This window comes from Xenopus laevis, chromosome 9_10S, assembly GCF_017654675.1.
Source record: "Xenopus laevis strain J_2021 chromosome 9_10S, Xenopus_laevis_v10.1, whole genome shotgun sequence".
NCBI classification, from domain to species: domain Eukaryota; kingdom Metazoa; phylum Chordata; class Amphibia; order Anura; family Pipidae; genus Xenopus; species Xenopus laevis.
The window spans coordinates 16904563-16929212 of NC_054388.1; the positions used below are offsets into that span (position 1 = coordinate 16904563).

At 41.1% G+C, this 24650-nt stretch overlaps 1 protein-coding gene across 1 annotated transcript in view; it reads right to left on the bottom strand.

Moving 5' to 3' along the window:
- Positions 1–24077, bottom strand: part of myt1.S (myelin transcription factor 1 S homeolog) — a gene marked incomplete at its 5' end in the record, with an annotated part of 30576 nt that extends 6499 nt beyond the window's left edge. The window contains 10 exon segments of the mRNA NM_001088192.1: positions 1348–1562; positions 1749–1859; positions 2001–2091; positions 2535–2669; positions 3214–4041; positions 4166–4422; positions 5497–5530; positions 6232–6286; positions 9290–9387; positions 24022–24077. Coding sequence (NP_001081661.1) covers positions 1348–1562; positions 1749–1859; positions 2001–2091; positions 2535–2669; positions 3214–4041; positions 4166–4422; positions 5497–5530; positions 6232–6286 — 1726 coding nt within the window.
- Between the last annotated feature and the right edge of the window lie 573 nt (positions 24078–24650).

A 24650-nucleotide genomic window follows, 5' to 3' on the forward strand; every position in this document is an offset into this window, starting at 1 on the left:
AACATCAAAGCTTACAATAGACAATATCTGGCCTGGCAACTCAACCAGCTATTAATGAATTGCAGTGCAAGCGCCTTCATCAGCAAATTGTTTAGAGCCCTGCTTTGGGAAATCTGAACAGTGCCAAGTATTTTCTTCAATTTGTACCTATTCAGATGGCTTTCCAAAAAGTAAATTAGAGTAGGGACATGAATTGTGGGAAGGTTTACGCTGCAATGCTTTGCGTCAATTATATGGGGACATTCTAATGACCAAGGGGCTATCCCTTTCAGTAGGGGAGGTTTTTTTATTTCTTGGCCATGACTTGAAACATAGTTTTTGTATTGTCCATTGCCCTGTCTAGATTCCAGCTTGAATTTGGGATTGGTGTTTCTGGACAGGTTTTATTGACTAATGAAGGACAATTACTCTTTGCTCTGAAACAGCAAAGTAATGTACTGTATAACAGAGGAGTGCTAATGGGTCAGGATTTCGGACAAGGAGCTTGAAGCAAACGAAGCAATGACCATTTGCCACATCAGTCTTTAGGGCAGGGGTCTCCAACCTTTTTTTTACCCATGAGCCACATTCAAATGTAAAAAGAGTTGGATAGTAGCACAAGCATGAAACAAATGTCTAAGTTGATGCCCAAAAAGAGCTGTGATTGGTCATTTTGTAACCAACCTACAGGAGGCTCTGCTTGGCAGTTAAACTATATTTTATGCAACTAAAGCTTGTCTCCAAGCCAGGAATTAGAAAAAATAAGCACCTACTTTGAGGCCACAGGGAGCAGAGTTTGTGAGCAACTTGGAAAAGCTTGGAAAGGCTAAGGTACATATTTTGAGGTAAATTGTCACTCAATTACTACTCAACTGACCACTTGGTATCATTGTGCCTTAGAGAGACACAGCAAGTAATGGTCTAATGCTACCAGGCCTTAACAGGATCTAATTGATTATCAACTCTCAAAAATAAATACATGTACCACTTGCTTTCTCAAGAGACAAGACTTCCTTCCCTTTTGCACCTTGCAATTCACTACTGTGTATAAATACAGTCCAGAAAAGAATAATAATTCTGCACACTGATGGATGCCTTCCTTTTATATTTTATATTCTTCATATCATGGGCAGAAATCTCTTGAAGGAAAATGGTTTGTGAGTCCTTGGGGAATGGTTATCGCAATATAAAGAGATGGAGTATGCGTCACACACTGCTGAAGAGTCAGCGCTTTTATGGTAATTACCCATCTGTCTGAGTTACCATCTCTCAATATCTACACAACTGAATTATGTTCATAAAGCAATATCCTGCCTGTTATACTATATTTATATTATTTTCTGAGAATAAGGGAAGCTTTCAACTTACATTTAAAGGCTTTGGGTGAGGTTTCGCTTGATGGAATCTTTGGGGCAAGCAAACGTTTGCCAAAAACCTGAGCATCAAAACTTGCATAATCGAAGGTGACCTTGGAGTACTTCTCCAGTTCCTTGGCCAGATTGGCCCTGGGGGTTGCAGGAGCCATGTTGGGTCTATAGCTGCCATATTGAGGAATTTCCAGTTGCTTCACAAAGCACATGGGCCTTCAAAGACACAAGCCGCAATCAGAGATAAAGATCGGCCATTCCATGATATAAATAGACATTATAATCCCATATTGCGTGTTTATCAGTCATAGCCCATAATTGGTACAATGGACAGAGAGGCAGTGTGACATATTACTCCCAATGAATATTGTGTGGAATGGTCCAACTATAGCTTACACTCACCTGAGTATTCTGTCTGAATTTGAGCTGCTTTTGGAGAGGTCTCCAGGCTGCTGTTGTTTCTCATGTGATCTTGTCAACTTTTCTGCTGCAGCAATGGGGCACCCAGATAAACTGCAAAAAAAAATCACATAACATTTGTAAGAAGGGAAACTGATTGTAGAAAGTTCTTAAATTACTAAATAAACTGTTGTAGAATATGCATCACATTCATAATTGCATTCCCATATAGAAATATTTAGGCATTTTGTGTACCTCCTATGTGTGTTACGGTTGCTGTTTACATGGCCTTGCCCTGTACATCCGGGGGTTGGACACTTCAGCACATTCTCGTGCATGGCCAAGACTTTGGAAAAAGAGATAGAAAGAATATTTATTTATCACACACTCTAAGGTAATAATACTTAATGCTTAATTTCATTATAATAAACCCTATAATAATTCTTGCCATAGATGTATGTGTTCTAGGGAGATCTATGTCAAGTCAAGACAAAAACTAAAAGAGGTCCAGGTTTTAATATGCTGAAGACCAAAACATCAGATGTCAAATTAACTTTAAGACTACTAATAATGACAAACTATCTTTCCAACTTTGTATTAGTCTTTGAAGACTTTACATCCTTACTATCCTAGTACAAGAAAAGAACTCAAAGATACATAAGGCATAGACCATCCATATTTTGATTTGAGATTAGTTTTGACAACAACATTAGTCTTGAGTACTATAGTATTGGTGTGAGATCTTGCTCTGTTAGCTTAAGAACAGCTTGGTCTACACAAAGCACTTACTCTCTGGGGGAATCCTGTCCTTATGGGGGCATCCAGAAAGACTCCTGTGATGTGGGTATAATCCTGTGACATGTCCTGTTCCATCACAACCAGGCGTGGGGCATTTTATGTCTCTCTTCTCTGGTCTTCCTGCATCTAAGAAAGTCAAATGATACACCACATGATACACCAGAGTCAAATGATACACCACACATGAATATCATAATCGACACTAGCTGTTCAGGTCGAAGACCTTTTAACCTTGAAACTATCTATTGTATCTTCTAGTACAATTATTTCTGCAATCAAATCCATCAAATTAGTAAAACTACCTTTGCAGGAGTTTTCACTCATTTTACCTATCACCTATGGCACAAAGTGAAATATGATTGAATGCAGAAGCCTGTCTTAATTGTCTTATTTTTAGGAAGATTTGTGACTGGTAGGATTAGTCACTCCTTAGTGACACTGAGCCAAATTGATGCAAAAAGTCATATCTAAGCTAAAAATGACACCATCAGTCAATGAGAATTAAGGTTTCCAGTTTCATGGAAGATAATATGTTTCCTGTGAGCAAGCTGAGATTATATTACATGCCTGCAATTACTGTACAAAATGCTGCTGAGAAAGGGATACTGTGTTGGTGTAAAATGGGAGTCAGTGAGTAAATAACTATGAAAGACACATTCAAATCATTTACCATAGAAGCTCTTCCTCATGGTGTCTATTGGTCTGTTCTGTTTTTCATCTGCTGAAAAGTTCTTCATGTTGTCCAAGGAGGACCTGCTAGGCTCCCGAACAACTTTGACTTGTTCGGCTTTCAGAGCAATGGCTTGCTCTAAAAGTCCCAAGTTTCCTCGAGTCATCATGTCGTACATCTCAGACTCGTCCGTTACAGCTGACTTCTGTGAATGACTGTCATCATCTTTATCATCATCTGATCTGACCTCCACAATCACAGAATATTCAGGTTTAGGACTAAAATGTCCTTCACAGTGAGGTTTAGGGGAATCCTGAGAAGCATGGGGGAGATCTTGGTTGGCCATCTCTGAAGAGTGTTCCTCTTCTTCTTCTTCATCTTCTTCCAGGTCATCATCATCTTCTTCATCAACATCATCATCTTCTTCTTCTTCCTCTTCATCAATCATATCTTTTTGCAGTTTTTCAGTGTCCTCGCAGTTGACTTCATCTCTGGGTTCAGTGCCAGACTCACTGATTGGTTCACTGGTGACTTCAATAACTTCTTCTGCATCTTCAGTCTGGATGATGATTTCTTTCTCACACGCCTCTTCTACCATAAGTTGTTCTATTTCCGCTTGACCCGACTTTACTGAAGTTGGCTTTTCATTGTTTAGCTCACTTTCTTTCAAGTGTCCTTCTGACACCAGGGCTTCCTTGGCAACCTGGCCCAGGTTGAGAAGAGAGTTGGCTATGATTTCGTGATAACTACTGTAAGTGGCCTTTGCTGGGGGGCTGCTTTCAGTTTTAGTCTCAGTTTCCTCAGGTTCCACTTTATCAGAGCTTTCAGCTGCAACACAAAAACAGGAATTAGAAAAAAAAGTGTATCTTTATCCTGGTATCACAAAGGTTTACCCCAGTCCCCACCACCTTTAAGTGCAGGATAAAGAGCTAATTAAAAAGAAGATATTCACCTTCTGCAGTCTGGGGGCTGGGAGCTTCCTTGGGTTTTGTTGGTTCAGAATCCTCTTCAATCTCTTCAAGGGTTGCCTCTGATTCCTCTGTCCCAGAATCCTGCTCTTTCATTTCTGTCTCTTCACTACCATCGCTGTCCACATTGAATCCTTCATCTAATGCCAGTTTCAGGGGGTGGGATTTTCTCTTGGAGAGGGGATTTTCCTGCTCAGATTCTTGCAATTTGCGCTTCCGGGACAAGGGGCAACTTTCTAAACTGAAAGAGAGCAAGACAGAAACTTAAGTTTTTAAATTTTAGTGGTTTTATTTGTTCTTTTTCAACTTAGCCTCCTTATCAGCCCTAATCTTTGCTAAATCAGTCACAGTATCCTTAAATCCTAAAACAAAACACAACAGCTGAGACAGAAATTGAATAGACAGACTCATGAGTACCGTGAGTACTCCACCCTGCAAGCATAAAAATTAACTACATTTTTCCTCCATCTTTAACTCCCAGCACACCTGGTAGAGAGAAGCACTGCATGCTAGTAGTAGAGCACAGCCACATGCCATAAAACCCCATGATATGTAACTGAAAAGCTCCTTTGTGTTCCAGAAAGACAAATGGAGATATGTATAGAAAATAAGCACAATGGCAGAGCGCATATGAGGACAAGGATAAAAATCCAATTGCATACCAAGGCTATTTGTGTCCTCACAGTTCTCCTAGTGCTTAGCCAGAAGCCACAACATACAGAGTAGGTGATCAAGGCTCCCTGACTCATTTCTATTTATGTCTTCTGACTCTGCACTCCAGAGCTGCGCTGATCAAGGTTGAGTTGTAAAATGAATTTTAAAAGAATGTATTATTTATGTATTTGTATTTGACTGCTAATCTATTCAGTAGGCTTTATAAAGGCAACCTGGAATTCACTCTCTCTGGTTGCTAGGGTTACTGACCATGGAACTGGTATTGGATCAAGCCAGGACTGGCAATCTGTGGGTTCTGACAAAAGCCAGAGAGGCTGCTGTAAGTTGCCATAGAAAGTCACTATTTAGTGGGCTGGTGGGGGGCTGTTTGGGCCTTTGTGTACCTGAAATGCCAGGGCCTATTTAGAATCCCAGTCCAGACCTGTATTGGATATCTGCTTAGTTCTTCATTTCACACCACTACTGTGCTTATTAATTCAGATACTGACCTATTAGTATGTACATTTGTTATTATGCCACTATTAAAAGGGTGGAGTAATAGCAAATATATGCAGAATAGAAGTGCTACAAAGGCCACTGTAGCAGAGGAAAAGGTATTTTTGGGGTTAGATTTCTCGAATGCATATTGTTTCCATCTTACCTCACTTCCTGCTCAATCAGGTCTGATGGGATCACTGTGGAGAGAATGAAAACGAGCACAGATCAACCCAATGAATAAAGGACAAGTAGTAATAGAACAACAACACTGTACATATATGCATGGCCTACAGCTGTGAAAAAAACTGTTGGGGGGGGTTACCCTGGTTAATGGATGCCAGCTGGACAGTTCATCACAGGACATGGCTGAGTTTATTGAGTCTACTTTGGGCTTGGCACAACAAGGAACACACCTGTATAATCTAATTGAACTTTGATTGGGATTGAGGGGCAAACCAAACACTCAGTATTAGTGCCCAGCACAGACAGCGAGCACCTGTTTTGCATCTAACCTCCCCCCCCCTCAAATGTAGACATTCACCATGAGATCTCTGTGTGGGTACTACTCAATCAGCACCAGAGACAGAGACATGGCATCACTACTATTATCCCCCCCCCCCATTTAGTTATGTACCGAGACAGCTGTGTATATTTGCTTCCCAATCAGCACTGCTTCTAGCCCGTATCCCAAGAGAGCAGACTGTCTTTTGCACTGCTGTTAGAGGTGCTTGTAAGTAATTAAGAGCTTCCCAAAGTTCATAATTAATTAATCATACATCTCTTCTGTTTATTACAACTCTGGATTTTTTGTGAATCAACCAAATAAAAATATGCCTGATGACACCAGATTGGGGTGGTAGCTTCAAGGTGACATAGTCAAGAGACTGGACGGACTTACCTCGGCTTGCTTTAGATCTTGTGTGAGTTCCTTTGTTAACATTGTCTACATTCATCTGAAAAAACAGAGATTTAGGGAAATATCATTCGGAAATGGCTTGTATTAATATCCTTATACTTATTGCTGATCTATCTCATTAATGTACTAGTCTTTGCTAAAAGAGTGTAATCCTATTTTGGGCTAATGTATTTCTTCATTCATGTTTAGTTATGTGATAAAGAGGAACCTCACATGTGACAGAATCAAGAGAAGTAAGGGCAAAATGGCCACAGCAGGGCAATATGGAGACAGTAGGACAAAATGGAGACAGCAGGGCAATATGGAGATTGGAGACAGTATGGCAGGATGGAAACAGTAGAACAAGATGCAAACAGTAATGCAAGGTGAAAAAAGTAGGACAGTAATGATGATTGGGATGTAGGGACAGTAGGGCTAGATGAAGAAGGTAGGGCAAGATGAAGACAGTAATGCAAGATGGAGAAAGCTGGACAAGGTAGCGACAGTAACACAAGATGGATACAGAAGGGCAAGATAAAGACAGTAGGACAACATAAAGACAGGAGGCCATGATGGGGGCAGTAGGACAACATGTGGACAGTAGGGCAAGAAGGCAACTGGAGGGCAAGATGAAGACAGTAATGCAAGATGGAAAAAGTAGGACAAGATTGAGACAGCAGGGCAAGAAGGTGGTGGGAGGGCAAGATGGAGACAGTAATGCAAGATGGAGAAAGTAGGACAAGATTGAGACAGCAGGGCAAGAAGGTGACGGGAGGGCAAGATGATGACAGTAGGACAAGATGGCTTTATATACAGGTAAATAATGTGGCCCTATACAATTATTCCACACAACAGCTAAAGGCACCTGTATCTATGTTCCTGTTTGCTGAGAAATCTGCTGCTGTGTTAGAAATGCCCCTCCTCCCCTAATGCAGGCTTGGCATTGCAGAATTCTGATGTTTCATCACAAATAAGAAGTATACTCAAATGGCAACGGTTTGTATATTACTAACCTGCTCCCTCCCCCTTGCTGCAGCTGCAAAGGAATGATGCATGGCAAATCTAATGTGAGAAGCCTTTTATGGGCTTAAATCATAGAGAATTCTCTGAGCTGCTAGAAAAACCCAAAGCATATAAGACTTAGTGCCCACGTGGTTGGTACGGTCATAAAGCTTAATGAAGGCCAAGGGAGGGCTAATGTGTTGCCTAAAGAAGGGTGACCTTCCAACCCAGCATCTCCAGCCATTGCTGTGGAATCCAAACAAAATCCAAGCTTATGTCATGAGAACTAAGTTGTGTGCACTGTGCAGCGACAGAGCTTCCCTTTCAGGCTCTTCCCCTAAGAGTTGCTGCCTTTTCCATGTCCTAGGAATGAATGGGTCCTCCGCAATCGCAAATGTGCTGAAATTCTCTCACTCCCCCTTTTTCTTACCCTACCTTTACATCAAACTCTTTCCCCCTCTCCTACTCTCTTCCTATGTATATCTCTGTTCAGTGTCGGACTGGGACACCAGGGGCCCACCCAAACACCTTTAGACCAGGGGCCCACTCTAAGTATTATTTTCTTCCTTTCCTTACTCAACCTCTATTCTCCTTTCTTTACATACTATAACCTATTATTCCATCTATTTAGCCTCTTTATTCTCATAGAAATAGGTAATGGCCATGACATAAGCCAAATGTTTAGAAGCAGGAGGGCCCATTGACACCTAGGCCCACCGGGAGTTTTCCTGGTATCCCGGTGTGCCAGTCCGACACTGTCTCTGTTACTTTTACTCTATACTCTCTCTTACTTTAATCATAACTTCTTTTGCTCTCCCCTTCTGTTTTTTCGATCTATCTCTTTATTCTCCCACTCAGTCTTTTTACCCCATCTCCACCTATGTCTTTTTGTCATTCTGCCACCATTTTACCCCATTTTCTCTCACTTTCTATCTCCCTTTCTCTCTCCTTCTCTCTCTTGACAGCCATATATCGCTCCATCCCTCTCGGTCTCTTGCCCTTCCCCACCTCTCTCTCTCCCCCCCCTCTCTCTCTCTCAAGCTCACCCCCCCCCTTGCTTTTTCTCTCACTCTATCTATTTTTGACCCTTCACCTCTTTTTCCCACCTTTTTCTCTATCCTTCTTCCCCTTTTGTTCTTTCCCTTTTTACCTCTTTATGTCTCTCATCCATCTCTTTTTTAATCTCACTCTCTCCCCACCTCTCACTCTCCCCTGTCTATGACTCTTCCAAGCATACCTCATGCACATGGCTTGACACCGCATATGGATCCTTAGACAAAGAGATTTTCATCATCAGGACAGGAGTAATGGGGATTGGCGCAAGGGAGATTTAAAAAACGATCGTATCTCCTGCTCATCCCCTGTGTGGGTGTGGTTGGGCAGCATGCCGCCTCCTAAGATCCTGCTACCCTAGCCCTGCTACCTTGGTGGCCTCTCCACAAATCTGGGCCTGCCCATTCCCAGAGATAGTCGCATGGAAAAGTTTACTTGAGCTACAGGCAGCAGAGCACAGTAGAATGTGGACTCCAAGCCTGATTTATTTTCATGATAAAAATTCGGAAAGCTGAAGCAATACGAGTGCTACCCCGCCGGCGACTTACATTCTAGCAGTTCAGGGGGATTACTCGGCCGAAGAAGAAACAATTTGGGTGACTAATCTCCCGAAATAGCAGTCTCTGCCCTTAGGGCTGGCAAGGCCTGAGGCAATTTATGGTTTGTGCTTAGAATGTGGCCCTTGAGCAGGTGTTAAATAAAAACTCTCAACACCACCTGCTAAGTCTTTAAATTCTTCCTAAAGGGAACCCATATTGTAAAAAGTCCCTCCCTCCTAGTACAAATCCCAGACAATACATAAAGAGAATACAAGCCATTATAACAGTATCTGAATATTGATGTATTTGCTACTCTTAATACACCAAACCTGGAGTCCAATAGCGAGAGGGATGTCCCTGCCACAGGGAATGTGTTGCCCATGTATAACAGGAATAAGGTGACATATATTTATATACTAAGTTCACTTACAGTACATACACATTTCCCACATTTCCCCAAAACTTACCTTGGACCTTGGACTGTTTATTCTTTGTGTCTCGCAGCTGCTGATCTTCTCCCCGCGAGTCCACCTTTGGCTTAGCAGCTCCCCTCGGAACTCATTTTCTGGGGATAGAAACAGAGAAATCCTGATATGAGATACTGGGTGAATAAGATTAGGTAGAGAAGGGGTAGATTTCCCTCAGGGGCATATGAAGCTGTTTATGGAGACGTGGATAAACAACATAAGAATTTACACATTATTTGGATAGTTCATAATTCCGCACCATATAAAGGGCGGACAATCTGTGAATGTGTGTTCCAAGCATCATACCAAATCCATTACAACCTGCAGGGCCAGCAATGATTACAACATCCCCAGTACCCTACCCATTATCCAATGGAATCTAAGTGACTTATTTTAATTCAGCACCAGGCAGAGAGATCTCAGAAGCCAAAGAAAGGAAACTTGGTGAGAGACATGCATCAGCCCCCAACAGGCTACTTGCCAATTTAGCCAATTATAAACCATGCAGCAAGGCAATATTGTATAAAATGGACAAAAATAAACAGATTGTTCCCCAGAGTACCTGAGGATAATACAGTTGGCCCCTGCCAAGCACAATTCCCATCAGGCTTTTAGCCAATTGGGCCCTGGAGGTCACAGAATTTGGCTGGCTCAAGGGGTTAAGTCCAACACCCTTTCTTAGCAATGAGACTTGTCTGCAGCCCAACCACCATTTACCTTCCAACACTCCTATAAGCCCCCCATTCATCATGTTTCCATCCTGTAGCATTCAATATGTGGAATCACAAGCCACTCACCAGATCCACAACGTGAGGGTCTTTATAGTGCAAATAGTGAATAGATGTGTTTGTGGAGGGGGAAGGGGGGACATGGCAATAAGAGAAGGGAGGGAATTTGCAGAAGGAAACTTCCTTACAATTAATGGACCCTAGATCTATTGATAGAACCCAGAGTGGCAATAAATACAGGGACCTCATGATTTGGCTTTAGGTCTAACTTCCCTTTTCGTGGAGGGTGGTTTGAAATGCAAATCTAATAGGACCAAAGGTAGTTATGGGAAATTCTACCATTACTGAAAATGAAAACCCCAGTAGGACACATCCCCCCCATGCCAAACACAACCCTTGAGCTGAGGGTGGGAAGAGATGTATGAGCCATATTATATGTAAAGATTGCCTCCAGATTTGTTGGGTGGGGAAAGACTTGGGTTCTATGGTAGCCTTGGGACATCTGTTGCCCTAATTTTACAGACTGAGGTTTCAAGCACAATAGATTGTTACCCCCATTAAACATGACATTAATGTCATAGTGATTTGTTTAAGAATGGCTTATGGGGGAGAGGTTGATAAGCTATGCCAGGCATAACGGGAACTTTAGTACAGCAAAATCATTTTAGGAACACCACCACAGGGTAACCACCTGGCTTGTAGGCACCATATACAACCCCTTGAATATAAATTGCTCACTGGCTAGAGGCAGCAGAAATGAGTCACTGTGTGCTTTATATCAGTGCAGAGCGGAACCTCTGGGGGCTTTAATATTAATCATGAAATTTTCCCCAGATCCCTCCTTAAAATGGATCCCATTGGCTGCACTTTCCTGCTCGCTTTCCTATATTATTAGGGGAAAAATGATGCTGGAAGGCGTGAAAATGCCAACGGGTGGGGGGTGCAATCCAGTGAATTGTTACAATAAATCTCCATTCCATGTGCTGCTGTGCTATTCCCCATAATAACTGTGGCCAGCTGACAAATTAGAAAGAAAATGCATTTGTTAGAAGTGAGGATAAAAGGGGCCCGGGGTCCCATTAGCCTTACCATGAATTTCCATATCAGTAACAATATGAAATGGTGGATTTGGAGCTTTCCAAGGGCTGGATTGGGGGCTACACAGTGAGACTTTTTAATGCAGACCCCCACCCCTTAGTAGGTACAGCTCATTTCAGGGGGGAATTATGATAATACGGTATTTAAGGCTGCTCAGTTACAGCAAAGGATACTGTTAAGTTTCTCCATTTGCTTCAATCAATTGGTTACTTCTTTCAAGAATAGTTCCACAGAAAGGAAAGAGTGTGTGTGTGCATAGAGTAAAAGAGCATTGCCCACAATGAACTACAGGTGAACTACAGGTGAGTGGAACCTGCAACTGTGTCTGCTGCAACTGCCGTTGAGAGACAAATTGCAGGGATATGCTCCTTCTCAATAAGCAGCAGAAGGAGAACTAGAAGAACAGGCGAGTTAAGTGTCTATTAACTGTTTGGAGTTGGAGAGGCCCATCTGTCAGTAGGAGAAACAAGTAGCAAAGAGATGTCCTGTATGTACTGATTGAAGGGGGGAGGTTGGGCTTGGGAGAGAGAAGGGCCCTGTATTTACTGATGTTGGGTTGGGAAAGAGGCCCTGCACTTACAGTTGTGATGGGGTTGGAAATGCCAGGGGCCCTGTACTTACTGATATAGGGTGTTTGGAGAGAGAGGACCCCTGTACTTAAACTATAACCCTTTCCCTGCTGAGAGTTGTACCTATATCTACCTGCCTCCTCCTCCCCACCACTCCATGTCCATCTGTCAGCCTGACACAAAGGCAGAGAAACAAGTTTGGAGAGAAAGAGACAGATGGCAGTTTGGTAAATATTGAACATGTTGGCGCCGATCGCCTTTCAGGTGACAGCAAACTGAACTAATTGCTGCTTGTACCTGGGGGCTGGGGTGCTGGTGTCAAAGCAGCTACAACTGAAAGATAGACCTCCCACCTTTGTAATAAGGATGGCCAGTGGACCCCACTTCAATAAATGTTTGTGGTTTTGAGGGGTTATTGTATGAACACAGTATCACACAGTGCATCATTGCTAGAGAATAGAGCAATCACACTCTATTGTGGCATCACTGCTGCACTCTTTGCACCGTATACCTATGCTTTATTGTGGCCTCACTGTACTGCTCTGGTGTTGTGAAGCAACTGTTGTGGCCTCCCCCCCTCCCAACACACACACAGAATGCCATTTGAGTGGCTCTAGTGTGCAAGCTCTTTGCGTTGGATAATAAGCAGATGCCGAGCCATGTACTTTAATCTTCCCTACACAGGCCGACTGCTGTGCAAATCATACACAAGAAACAAGCGCTTTCCTTTTCCATTTATATGCAAATGGTGACCTTTCACCCCATCTGGCTGCAAAGAGAATTTTCCTAAAAATGCAAATAATATGATGCAGTCATTTCAGCCTCCTGTTCCATTTGCTTTCATCCAAGCTGAGAAACATGCGCTAGGGAGGCCGCAGTAATTACCTGCATCAATCTGAGGGGGATCAGCCATTTGCTCAGGGTTGATGGGGCTCTGCAGGGAACATAAGGAGATGCTCTAAAGGGGACATTGGTGGAGCTCTGTAGGGTGCATTTGGTACTCTTAAGGGGAGCACTAAGGTGCTTATGTGATGCATTGTAATTTCTAAGTAATTTAAGGAATACTGTGGGGATGGAGACTTTGGGGAGACTGGCTGGACCTCAAATGAGGTGAATTTAAAGGATTGGACTGCAGGGTGCTCTGAGTTTTGCATGAGGCTACTCTGTTGGGGAGAATTGGATTGTGCTAATGGATTAGTTGGTCTAAACTAGCAGAACAGACAATGGTGCATTCTTTCCACCTCTAGTGCAGCCCAAAACCCATTTTAAGTGCACCCCTCTAGAACAGCCTGCCTTTAGTGCACCTGTCATGCACCATGGCTGAGATGCCAGCTTTATCTATCAGAGAGCTTATGGCCATGAACATTTCTACTGGTCTAGCCTTTTATAGCAAAGTTCAGAAATATAAAATCTATTTTAAAAAGCCAGGATTTTCATTACACTTAGATATCTCATCATCCTGGAACCTTGGGAGCATCTATTGAGCAAGTGGATGGTTTCTGCACTACACACCCTTAAGTCACCATTGAGAGACCATTGCTGGGATTTGTAGTTGTACAACACAGACTCTACAATGCTCAACTGTTCTTCCATCCCCAGGACTGACTGTACTTTTCTAGGAATTTTCGCCCCCCAGAAGTCAAGTTGTTGATGCAGAGGCTGCAAACTCTCTTGTCCTTGTGAGGCGTAGCTCTGCCTGGGAGTCACAATAACCTCTCCTTAATATGAGTTAATGTAAAATCATTCTCAAACCCCCTGGGGGTAATGCAGCAGTGAGGGAACTAGGCTGCTTCCCATGGAATAAGCAACATCTTGAATATGGCACATAATCCCACATGACAGATGTATGAAACAGCTCCGCTCCAGGAAGATTATTCCCCCCCATTCCCATCTCCCTGCAAATGTGTACAGAATATTGGAAATTTCTTTTGTACACAACTGTGGTAATACTTGCACAGAGTGCAGAAAGCACATCAAACTATGAACATAGAAAGGGTTTTTTTTACTGTAAGGACAATCAGGTTATGAGATTCCCAAGAGGGGGCCAGAGTGATAGATTAGTGGGGAGAAAAGTAGATTTTACCATCAGCACAGGGAGGGTTTCTTTACTGTAAGGGCAGTTAGGGTATGGAATTCACTACCAAGGGGGGTAATTTTTCTGCATTTGACCCCAAATGATAACATGAAATAAGTTCTTACAGGACCGGGCTATACAGTGAGAGAAAGAGGCCCATGGTTGGTACAGGCACCCCCTGGAAACAGAGTCAGGGCTGCAGCATCTCTCCCCTCCAAGTCACAAAAGAAATAAGCAGCAGATGCAGAGAGTCTGCAGGGAAGCTGATTATAATACATAATGAAAATTGCAGCAGGAGTGGCTGTTCATTCCTTAAATACTAGCTTTTAGAGAAATGACAGAGGAAAGGGTTAAGGGATGGGGGGTGGTTGTGCACACTCAGCTGCCTCTCGCCCCATCACGTGTTTGCCAGAAATAAGTCACAAGTCTTTCCTGCCTGTTCCCCCTGATCCAGTTCCGCTTAGACGCATGCATGCCTATTCTCCTTACTCTTGTGTTTCTCCCCTCAGTTCAGGCATCAGAGTTAATAAAAGGCTTGGCCTTGAAATGGCAGAGTAAAGAAATTGATCCCACACACACACACACTTTTTATGGAAAACTATTCTGCAGAGAGAGAGAGAGAAAATGCTTGTATAGCACTGGCACCAGTATCTGCTGCAAAATCAACTTCTCCCTATCTTATTGGGTTAGTGTAAAACCCTCCCCACTGGGAAGAACCAATTGCAATAGATGAGAAGGAGCAGGAAGGCACCATTTGTAGCATTGTGGGGAGGAACTGTTTGTAGAGGTCAGGGAAGGATTGTTTGGCCAGGTTTGTTTGAAGGAATAATCCAGTTTCCCAGTGGTTAGACAATGGAAACAAAGTGACTGAGTGGAGAATTTGTAATCCCTTGTCCATCTGTATATAACCAAGTCTCAACTGCTCAGCCAATAAGAGCATTAGAATACTACCAACAGAACCAAATGCAAACTTAGATAGGAACAGCAACAGAATGTGTGACTTGAGCTCCTTGAGTTGATACAACTTTGGGTCGCCAAAGATGCCCTATTGCAACTCTGGTTCTGTAGAACCTTTGCATGGGAATGGCCAAGCAGTATCTTATAGACTTTATCAAGGTTGGCCAGTTGGTCAAATATGGATGACTATTCAAGGAGGAGGAATCTTAAACTTATTGCTGAATAGCCCTGACCTAAACTATGAAAGAATGAAGAAAAATTACAGCCAAGCCCAATTACTGCCAGTTCTTGTAGAGTAAGAACCCTTCATATACAAGGGTCCCTAATGGTTAGCCGTCCTCTGGCTGTGGGTTTTTAGCTTGCTGTCCTTGGCTGAGGACTCAGCTGTGTAATTGGCAGTAATTAAGACTGGTTTGAGAGGCCTGGCTCGTAGTCACCTGGTCCTGCAGGAACATTTTAGCCCCCAGTTTAACTTGCTTCCAAAAGAAGCAATCAAAATGAACTCTTGGTGAGTTAATTTAGGAAACAATACAGAGCAAGACCCTACTCAGTTATAAATTGGCTCATGAATATGTCAGGGAACAAAGGGCAAGTGATGCATTCGGACCTCTGTATTTATGTGGAACTAATAAACATAGGGAGCAGAAATCTTATAGCCAAGGTCTGAAAGCCAGAAAAGCCCCATAAATGGCCTTGTATCTAACTGACCAGTAAATACAGTTACAGCTGATCCCTGTGGAACCTATGGAAGTTCCCTTTTACTATCATTTTGGAACCCATGGTTGTCCCATTTTACTATCTCCTTAGAACCCATGAATGTTCCCTCTTACTAAATTTGGAACCTATGTCTGTTTCCTACCACTACTCATGGAACTCATGGCCATTCTCTTTCGATATGCCTGAGGCTTTTATTATGTCTCTTCCCACAATGTATGAACTAAAATGGTTGTAATGATTGAAAGGCCCTTAGGAGTCTAAGAGTAAACCTCAGGATAGAACATGGGAAGGTTCACCAAACATTTGAGACCCTCACAAGAAAGTAGTTGTTTAGCCCCCACGTTCCTTTAATGCCTTTCGTCAACAATGACTGACAAGCCCCCACAGCTTTCCCCCAACACAACAGTCAAAAAAATCAACCCCTGGCCTTTTACAACAGCTCCAACAAATCATCACTGAAGAGAACTCTCATTTATGAAAAACTGGCTCTTGCACGTATTTGCTACATTCAATACCCTAACTCACCCTACTCATCTACTTCATGACTTCTCATTGTATAAGGCAAGGTACAGCGTATTGTCCCTGTGGCTATATGATTTTACCCCCCTGACCCATACTGGTACTGTAGGCCTTCAAACCTGGTTGCTTTCACCCACAGATTCAGCGAGTTTTTATAATGATATTTCAACTGAAACATTCCCCTTTTCATAGATACCACATGTAATATATAGAATATGAAATCTCTGCTCCTGTTAAACAAGCTCCTATATGGAATATTAGATGGAATTTGCTGCAGTAACATTCCCCCCCCCCCTAAGTTCATATGCTCAGAATTATTATATTGCTCACAAAATTTGTAAAGCAAAATGTTTTATTAAAGCAAATCCTCCTATGTATCCTCCTGGACTAGTTTGCCAGGGAGTTTGCCAGTGAGCCATTACATGCTAGCAGGGTACACACCCCTCCACGTGCTAGCAGGGTACACTGAATTTAAATTATAGTTATACCCATCTGTGGCTTTGCCTGAACTCAGATTATGATATGCGTGTGCATTACATTATGTATGCAATTAAAATAGTATATTTTAGTGTAATTCATAGGAACTTCAGTAACCATATAATCCACATGTGTAAATTAATTGTATCAGTATTGTTTATAAATAATTTATTATAATATATAGAATGGACTATGCATTATGACTGATCAGTTATACAGTGAGTGTAATTATCATATTTGGTTAAAATATTCTGTTGGAAGTTTATATTATTTGTGTGTTAATTTATTCATGTACAAATGACATCAATAAACTATGATACAGAGTGAATGAACTTTGTGTGTGTGTGTGTATAAGATAAATGTATCTTAAGATGTGTGTGTATGTATATTAGCATTGAGTGTGTATGGACTATTATGTGTGTGGTTCTTTGTGTGTTGGCCAAGAGGATAACAAATCACCCAACCCCCAGGAAGCAGCTTATATAGGAAGAGTGTTCACCGTGTGTATACAAATCACTAGTTCATTCTGGTAGGCTGTGTGTGAGTTACTAGTGAGACAATAATGATTGGGAGCACAAAACAGTCGAGGCAGCAGGCTGCACCCACCTCCAGTTTCTATGACAGCATATCAGGCAAAGCCCCCGATTCCAACATCTCTCATCTTTGTTTGCCATTAATTAAAGTGACCATATGGAAGATGCTGATAAAGGAAGCAGATGAGCCGGTCGAGAAAAAAAAATGAATTCATCTCCTGAAAACTCTTCTCAAAAGGCTTTGGAGAGATTTGGAGGCCTGACAATGGTTGTCAGATTATAGAGCATGCCAGAAGCACGCAGGCGCATTCACAGAAACCTGGCCGGGTCAATACTACTACAGCGCGTGTGCAACTCACCCCCCAAAGAACAGTTGAAATAAATGATAATTTGTCATACAATGCTGTTTCTAGAGGACAATCCTATGGGCAGGAGAATAGATTGCACAGACATTCATCTCCACCCAATGCAAGAGTGGGACTTCCCATTTCTCATCCTAGGAAGTCCATCAGGATTTCCAAGAATTGTACCTTGAAAGCAATTTTTTTTACCCATCGTCCACTGCTTTATCCTATGAACAACCATAATGCCCAAGTTTTATCATATCAATGCTACATAACAGCCAGTCACACACACACTCCCCTTCACTTTAACCACAGTGAGCACAATCACCTTGAGAACTGGGGCCCTTCCTCTGACAAATACAAGCCAATGTCTCAGTGGGAAAGACCAAGGGGATCAGAGAAGAGATTAATTTTGACTGCAACAACTCAAAACTTTTCTTCTGATAAAACACCACTTTTATGCTGTAAAATGCATTTACATCTTCTGAAAGTGTTACAGTGAGTTTATTCTGGGGTTTGCTACAAGGAGTTTAATCTGAAGGGGGAAGGTGTCCCTTAAAGAAAGAGAAAATCAGTTGATTCACATCCAACACATGTTCTAAAGGGGAAGGCTGCTGTCCTGGGTGCTGAACTCCTGTCTCTGTATCTGCCACCCACATAAACCAACAAAAGCCTTGCCTTTTGCCATTGTGCCACTCTATAAGCCATCAGCACAGCCCAAAACTGACTTACCTTCCCTGTGCTATTGTGTCCCCTCTCACAATGACATCACCAGGGCTCACGAGCAGTCATGACTAGATGAGGGCCCCCATTCTAGCAGTGAGCTCCTGTTTTTGCACTTCCAGTTCAATGTAGTCCTTTCAGTAACCAGTCCCAGTAGCTGCAGGCAAAGGGGGGGCCCTCATTCACTTAATAAACAGGCTCATTAACAGAAAGGAAGAGAAAAAGGGGCGGTCTTTAGCTCAGCCAATACTCCTGAACTCCAGCCTTGCAGTGTATCTGTTTACTCTCCGAGGTGAAAGAAATGTTCAGTGTAGCATCAAAAAGATGGAGCAGCTCACTTCCTCCTGAAGGGGGGGGGGGAGTGGGCAGGACCTTCCTGCAGGACCGACCTATTATTGACTCAGCCCCAGTCAACAGAAGGTCCCTGGCTCTTTCAAGCTGATTAATAATTAATATGCAAGATCGTTGAAGCTTCTTCCATTGGGAGAGCATAAGGGACTGGGTATGTTACAACTGTCACCTCAACCCCCTTCCCCCTATGCATTGTCAGTTTGTGGTACAGTCCAATAAATTCTAATAGCAACACCCAGGCAATGACAGATGCCGTGTATCAGCAGGGCCGAGGAAAGTTCCACTTAGGAGCCATCTATAGCTGCAATTGTGACTTTCTTCTATGAAGGACAGAGCTCGGTCATTGAGTGGCCCTTTCCTGTTGCCCTAACTTATCACATTGTCTCTCTAGTCGAGTACAGTAAACAACAACACATGTCACCTAGAGAAAAAAATGGTGCATTTAACCCCTCAGTTACCACAGCTCTGAGCCTATGTCATATCCTGTTTTTCCAACACACAATAAAATTCCCCTTCTCGTTACAGAATTTTTCCCCAGTGATGACAGGGGTACACATAAAGTATTACTGCTGAAAATAAATGACTTAACCACCTTGTTTAGTTTTTTTTTTAACCCATATTCTCATGCAGATTATTCTATGGAGTTTATACACAATTTACATTAGATAAATACAAACAAAAGCCAAGCAATGCTCTGTGCCCACACACACAACCAACACAAACACAAATATCCTGGGGTTGGACTTTTTTTTTTAAATTTCTTTATTTAATCAAATTTTTCCAAAAAAAAAAGACCACAGAACAAAACATACAAAGTAAATACATAGTACAAACAATATCCAGAAAAACAGAAAAATAAAAACAAACAAAGGGATACAGAAAAAAAAGGGGTAAGGGGGGGATACTTTGCACCGCCTTATGCTATATTTAAGATCCCAATACCGGGCTTAGCCATTTCTCCCATAAACCTATGCCATGGATACCATATTTTCCAGTACATGCCACTATTATTGTGATAAATATATGTTAATTCCTCTAATGTTCTTATTTCTTCCACAGAATTTACCCAATTGTGGGGTATTGTGGGGTTGGACTTAATTACAAACACAATCAGCACAGTGAGACAGAGTGGGGAAGATCTCTTAAGTACAAAACACAGGAAAGCATTTGAACAACAAGATAATTACACACAGAAATGCCTGAGCCTCACTATAAAGTCACTATTAAAACCGTAATTGCTGCATGTGTCTAATATTTTAGCTGATGAACTGCAATTTGCACAATATTCGCATGCACAATAAACATATTTATTACTGGAATTCACAGACTATAAGTGTAAACCATGGATCCCCACCGAGGCTCATTAAACAATGGTTACTATCGGCATATGAAGCCCCAGAAGTTGTTTTATTTATTTTTTACTTTTATTATTATTTTACAGTATTATGAAGTAGGCAGTGCACTAAAGTATTATATACAGAGACTGATTTCACTGAAGTTACAATGGGCAAGTTGATGAATTGAAGTAGAAATCTGATGCTCAGATGGAGCCATCAGTGTGGGAGAGAGTTCAGCACCAACCAGTGGACAGCTCCCTGATATACAGAGTGCACAGTCTAATAATGTTTATCCACACACAAACACAAACTCACAAGTAATAGAAAGTCAGACATAGGAAACACAATTTAACAACACACACACACTCACAACTAATTACAAATTAAACAATAAAGTCAGAATCAGGACAAAACAGTTTACCAACAGACTATACTCATACACTCACAAACACACACTCACAACTTATTACAAGTTAATCAACAAAGTCAGACAAAGGAAAAACACAATTGACCAACACACTTTGCACACTAACTGTGCAAAGTCAGAATCAGGACAAAAAAGTTTACCAACACACTATACTCACACACTCACAAAAAAAACACTGTCACAGCTACTTACAAATTAAACAGCAAAGTAAAACAAAAGAAACACACAATTTACCAACATACTTCACTCAGACATACACTCGCAAACACACTAACAGCTAATTGCAAATTAAACAAAGTCAGACAAAGGAAAACACAATTGACCAACACACTTTGCACACTAACATTATGTAGTTAGCATAAAATGATACATAGATACACTGAACTGCAAACATAGTGTGCACACTAATGTGCAAGCACACAATACACTAAATTCATTGACGACAAGCAAACAACTATAATTATCCTAATTTATCACACACACATACTATTCCATGCACACAAACACAAATACAATCCCCCAAATGATCACACTATACTCAATACAGGAAGAACTCTCATACACAAGAATTATACTTGCACATCCCCAGTCCTACAGTGTGTGAGTCACAATAAACTCAAATAAATGTCCTTAGTATGGGGTCTAAAAATGACAACTGTAATTTACCTATATAGCTATAGTCTGGGAATTGTGTGAGTGTGCATACTGTCTAGTTACCGAGAAAAGCTTAAAGTCACTGTGAGCTTAAAAATAATGTATTAATTTATGAATGTTTACTTCAAAGCTGAAAATGTAAATATATATATATATATGTATATTTTTTTTTTTTTTAAAAATCCTGGTGAGTGTGATGGGTTAATGTTACATGTATGTGTAAATAATTCAAAAAGATGGACAAAGTATCCATATAATGGAACTCAATATTTTATGGCTGACTGCAATAGCAGTAACATTACAACAAAATATAGTGCAAAAGAACTAACAATTTGTATGTTTTGAGTCTGTCTTTGGAACAGAAGTGTTAAAAGCATGCGGCCCACTTTAGAAGCAAAGAAGGTTTCTTTTGTTATATTAAGTACAGCAAAGGGATTTCATTAAAATACAGTATACAGAAATACAAAGTGCAAACTGTGAGCACAGAGGGTGGGATTTGGGTCAACCGTAATAAGGCATTACATTCTTGTCTTGTGACTGGGGGAAAAGGGCTTATGAAAATATTGTAAATGATAAAATACAGTATGTGTGCATATGGTATGTGGCAGAGAGATATATATATATATATATATATATATATATATATATATATATATATATATATATTCACAAAGGGGTTTGCTATAGAAAATACATTTATTAAGTGCTTGGCTCTGTATAACAGAGAACCCAGCATTTTTATTTATTAAATAAAAATTTACAATATATATGCAGAGTTCAGTGCGCTAGGAGATAATACATTTTTGATGCATAATAGTTTTATTTTGTTGAATTATTTCACTCTGTGTGTGTGTGTTTATTTATACAAGTGTGTGTCTGTGTGGGTAACAAGTTATATGTAGATACAATAATTGTGTATTTAAAAAAAGGTGTCTATATATATATATATATATATATATATATATATATATATATATATATATATATATATATATTTATACTAGAGTGCTAGCTGAAATGTCAGTTCTTTGTAATAAATAACTTTTTCACTTTTTAAGACCTGAGAGTGCGGACATTGTTGTTCAATTATTCTATACTTTATGACTGCACCCAGGCAGTTTGATTTTTTTTGTAACGTGAGTGCTGGCTAATTTTGATGTTATATATATATATATATATATATACATATACATATGTTAAGATACAAGCTTTATATAAACAAAATATATTTTATTAAAAATGGTAATGTGTGCCTGTTTCTTACATAAACCATTGTGTAAATAATGTAGAAGTATTAGATATATGCATGTCTATTTGTGTTGGTGTGCACAATAGCTTATATTATAGTGTTTTGGTCTATAAAATAAAGTTTGTGTCTAATAACAATCTTATTAATGTTCTTCATAAAACAAAAGGTGTGTGGGGTGCTTAGTGGTTGTACACAAATAGTGTTTGTGTTCATAACAGCTTAAAGTCAATGTTGTCCGTGTGTGTGTTTACTAGTTAGTGTATTTTATTACGCAAGAATAACCCACTGAATATTTGATTTGTACAACTGTGTGTGAAAGTTTTTTTCTGTTAATTTTTTATTATATTAAAAAGAATCTCCCAGAGTTCTTCCCTTGTAACTTTTTCACTTTGAAGCAAATGTAGCCCCCCCCCTTATTAAAGTAAACTTGTGTCTGTTCAGTATCAGGGCCTAATTGGTAGGGTCCCGGCTGGCAGCTGGGGAAAGATTTGCTGGTTCTTTTCTTGCCCCTATGCAGATGGGCTTTCTTAATGCCACAAAGTACAATTAGTGCTGTTGAATTGTTGAATGGGAATGGGGCTTGCATTAATATTGTATATGGAACAGCTGAGGGGCTTGGGTATACTGGCTAAGGGAGAAGACTGGCAGATGGGAAAACAAAAAAAAAAGTTTTAATAAGCCTTGAGGCTAAGATTGTCATAATGCCCCCTCCCCCAAAACACACCCTCATAGCATGCACTGCCTTTGTTTGCTCAGAAAGTGGAAGTTTCTTCTATCAATGAGATGTTAGATTTGCATCCAACTTTTTTTTTTTTTGTACGTTAAGCAAATCCAGGGCTTGTGTTACTGTGGGGTGGGGTGGGGGGGGGTCTCGGCAGCTTTCAATGGGCCTGTTCTTTGTAAAACTTGCTGAAGCTGTTTGTCCGGAGTTACAATCCCCACATCCGGCTGAATAGCTAAACTTAGCTCAAAAAGTTACAGAAGGACGGGACAAAATCCTAAATATAGTCATAAAACGTCTCAAAGCAAAAAAAGTTACATTTGTAAAGGATGAGAAAAAGAATCGGTGACACAGTTACAAAACAGAATTATAAAGCTCAGCAAAGAGAAAAGAAAGTTACAAAGTGATTGGAAATAGAGTTACATCCGATTATTGGCACAATCACTTGTTCAGGACTTTTCATATCAAGAAGGGCCAATAGGTTCTCCGTTGCTGCCCATTGTTCCTTTCAATGACTCATATTACACAAAATATCCAGAAACACTTTTACACAAAATTCTAATCACCCAGATAAATAACACTATTTAAAGTGCATGGAGGGAATGTCATTTTACACTCACTGTTTTGTACAATATGCCCTGAGCACCCTAACAGCAAACTCTGACAGCAGAAAGGTTCCAGTGCAGACTCACAAGCATCACTGCCATACAAACACGGTGTGTCAGCTCTTCCTTACACACAACTGAGATCAATGTTATTCACACAACTGAGATCAATGTTATTCACAGATCCTATCACACTCTTGTTACACACACACCCAATATACTATACAGTCAAAAAACACTGCACTACAATAGAGAACATATATTGTAACTTTATCCACCCATGGGATAGACCATGAAGCTACGCTCAAGGGGGGAATGGCACATAACACACCCATGGGACAGATATAATTTCACATAAGCCACCCATGGGGCACTTCTAATATCAGACAAGCCACCTTGACACAGAACAGACCACATATCTACGGAAAGTGGGTGAGCGATAAGTCAGAGGACATACAGCAACAGATGCACAAAGTCTGATAAGGAATGAGGACAGTTTAGATAAGTCTGATGCCCCGGCAACCCGGCATTGCTTTGCCACTAATTGCACTTGCCATCTGCCCAACAATCCTGCAATGGCTGAGTTACCCTGGAACCTGTTGGATCACACATCTTGACACTGAAACCCATTAAGCAAAGTTTTACTAACCAAGAAACGTTTCACACAACTTCATCTTGGCTTCTGTCTGTGCCTGGGCTCCTTTGGTAGAAAAACTGCTCCTTCAGAAGTTACTTCATTCCTAAAACTTTCTGCAACTTGCTCAGAGCTTATGTGTCCAGGGGACCTGCACAGGTCTAGGACAGTCCAATCACAGCCCAAGCTGAGGCAATTTTGCCTATGTGGGGGCTGCAGGCAGCCAATCCTGAGCAGCAATCTCAGTGTACACAAACAATTGCTATAGAGTAGGAAGACAATGGGACACTCTCTGCCCCCTCCCTTCCTCCCCCAGGCTCTGCAACCTGCCTGCTGCTCTCATGGCCCCCAACCCCCTCCCAAAACAATCAGATCACTTCTGCTAGTGCATTCCTCTCTCTTGTACCAACACCAACTTCATTCTCTGCTTCCAGGCCTGAAATTAGATGGGAGGATTCAGACAGGTGCTCACAGAGCAGGTTGAAGGCAGTGCCACCTGGCATTTGCCCACTGTTTACCCAGGTTGACAATTATTTATTTAACCAAGGCAGCATTGGCTATAACTGGGAATTATGAATCAGATTTTTTGTTTTGCTCATGTCTGTGGGCTACCGAGCACATACAGCAGCATGACGGCTACCTCT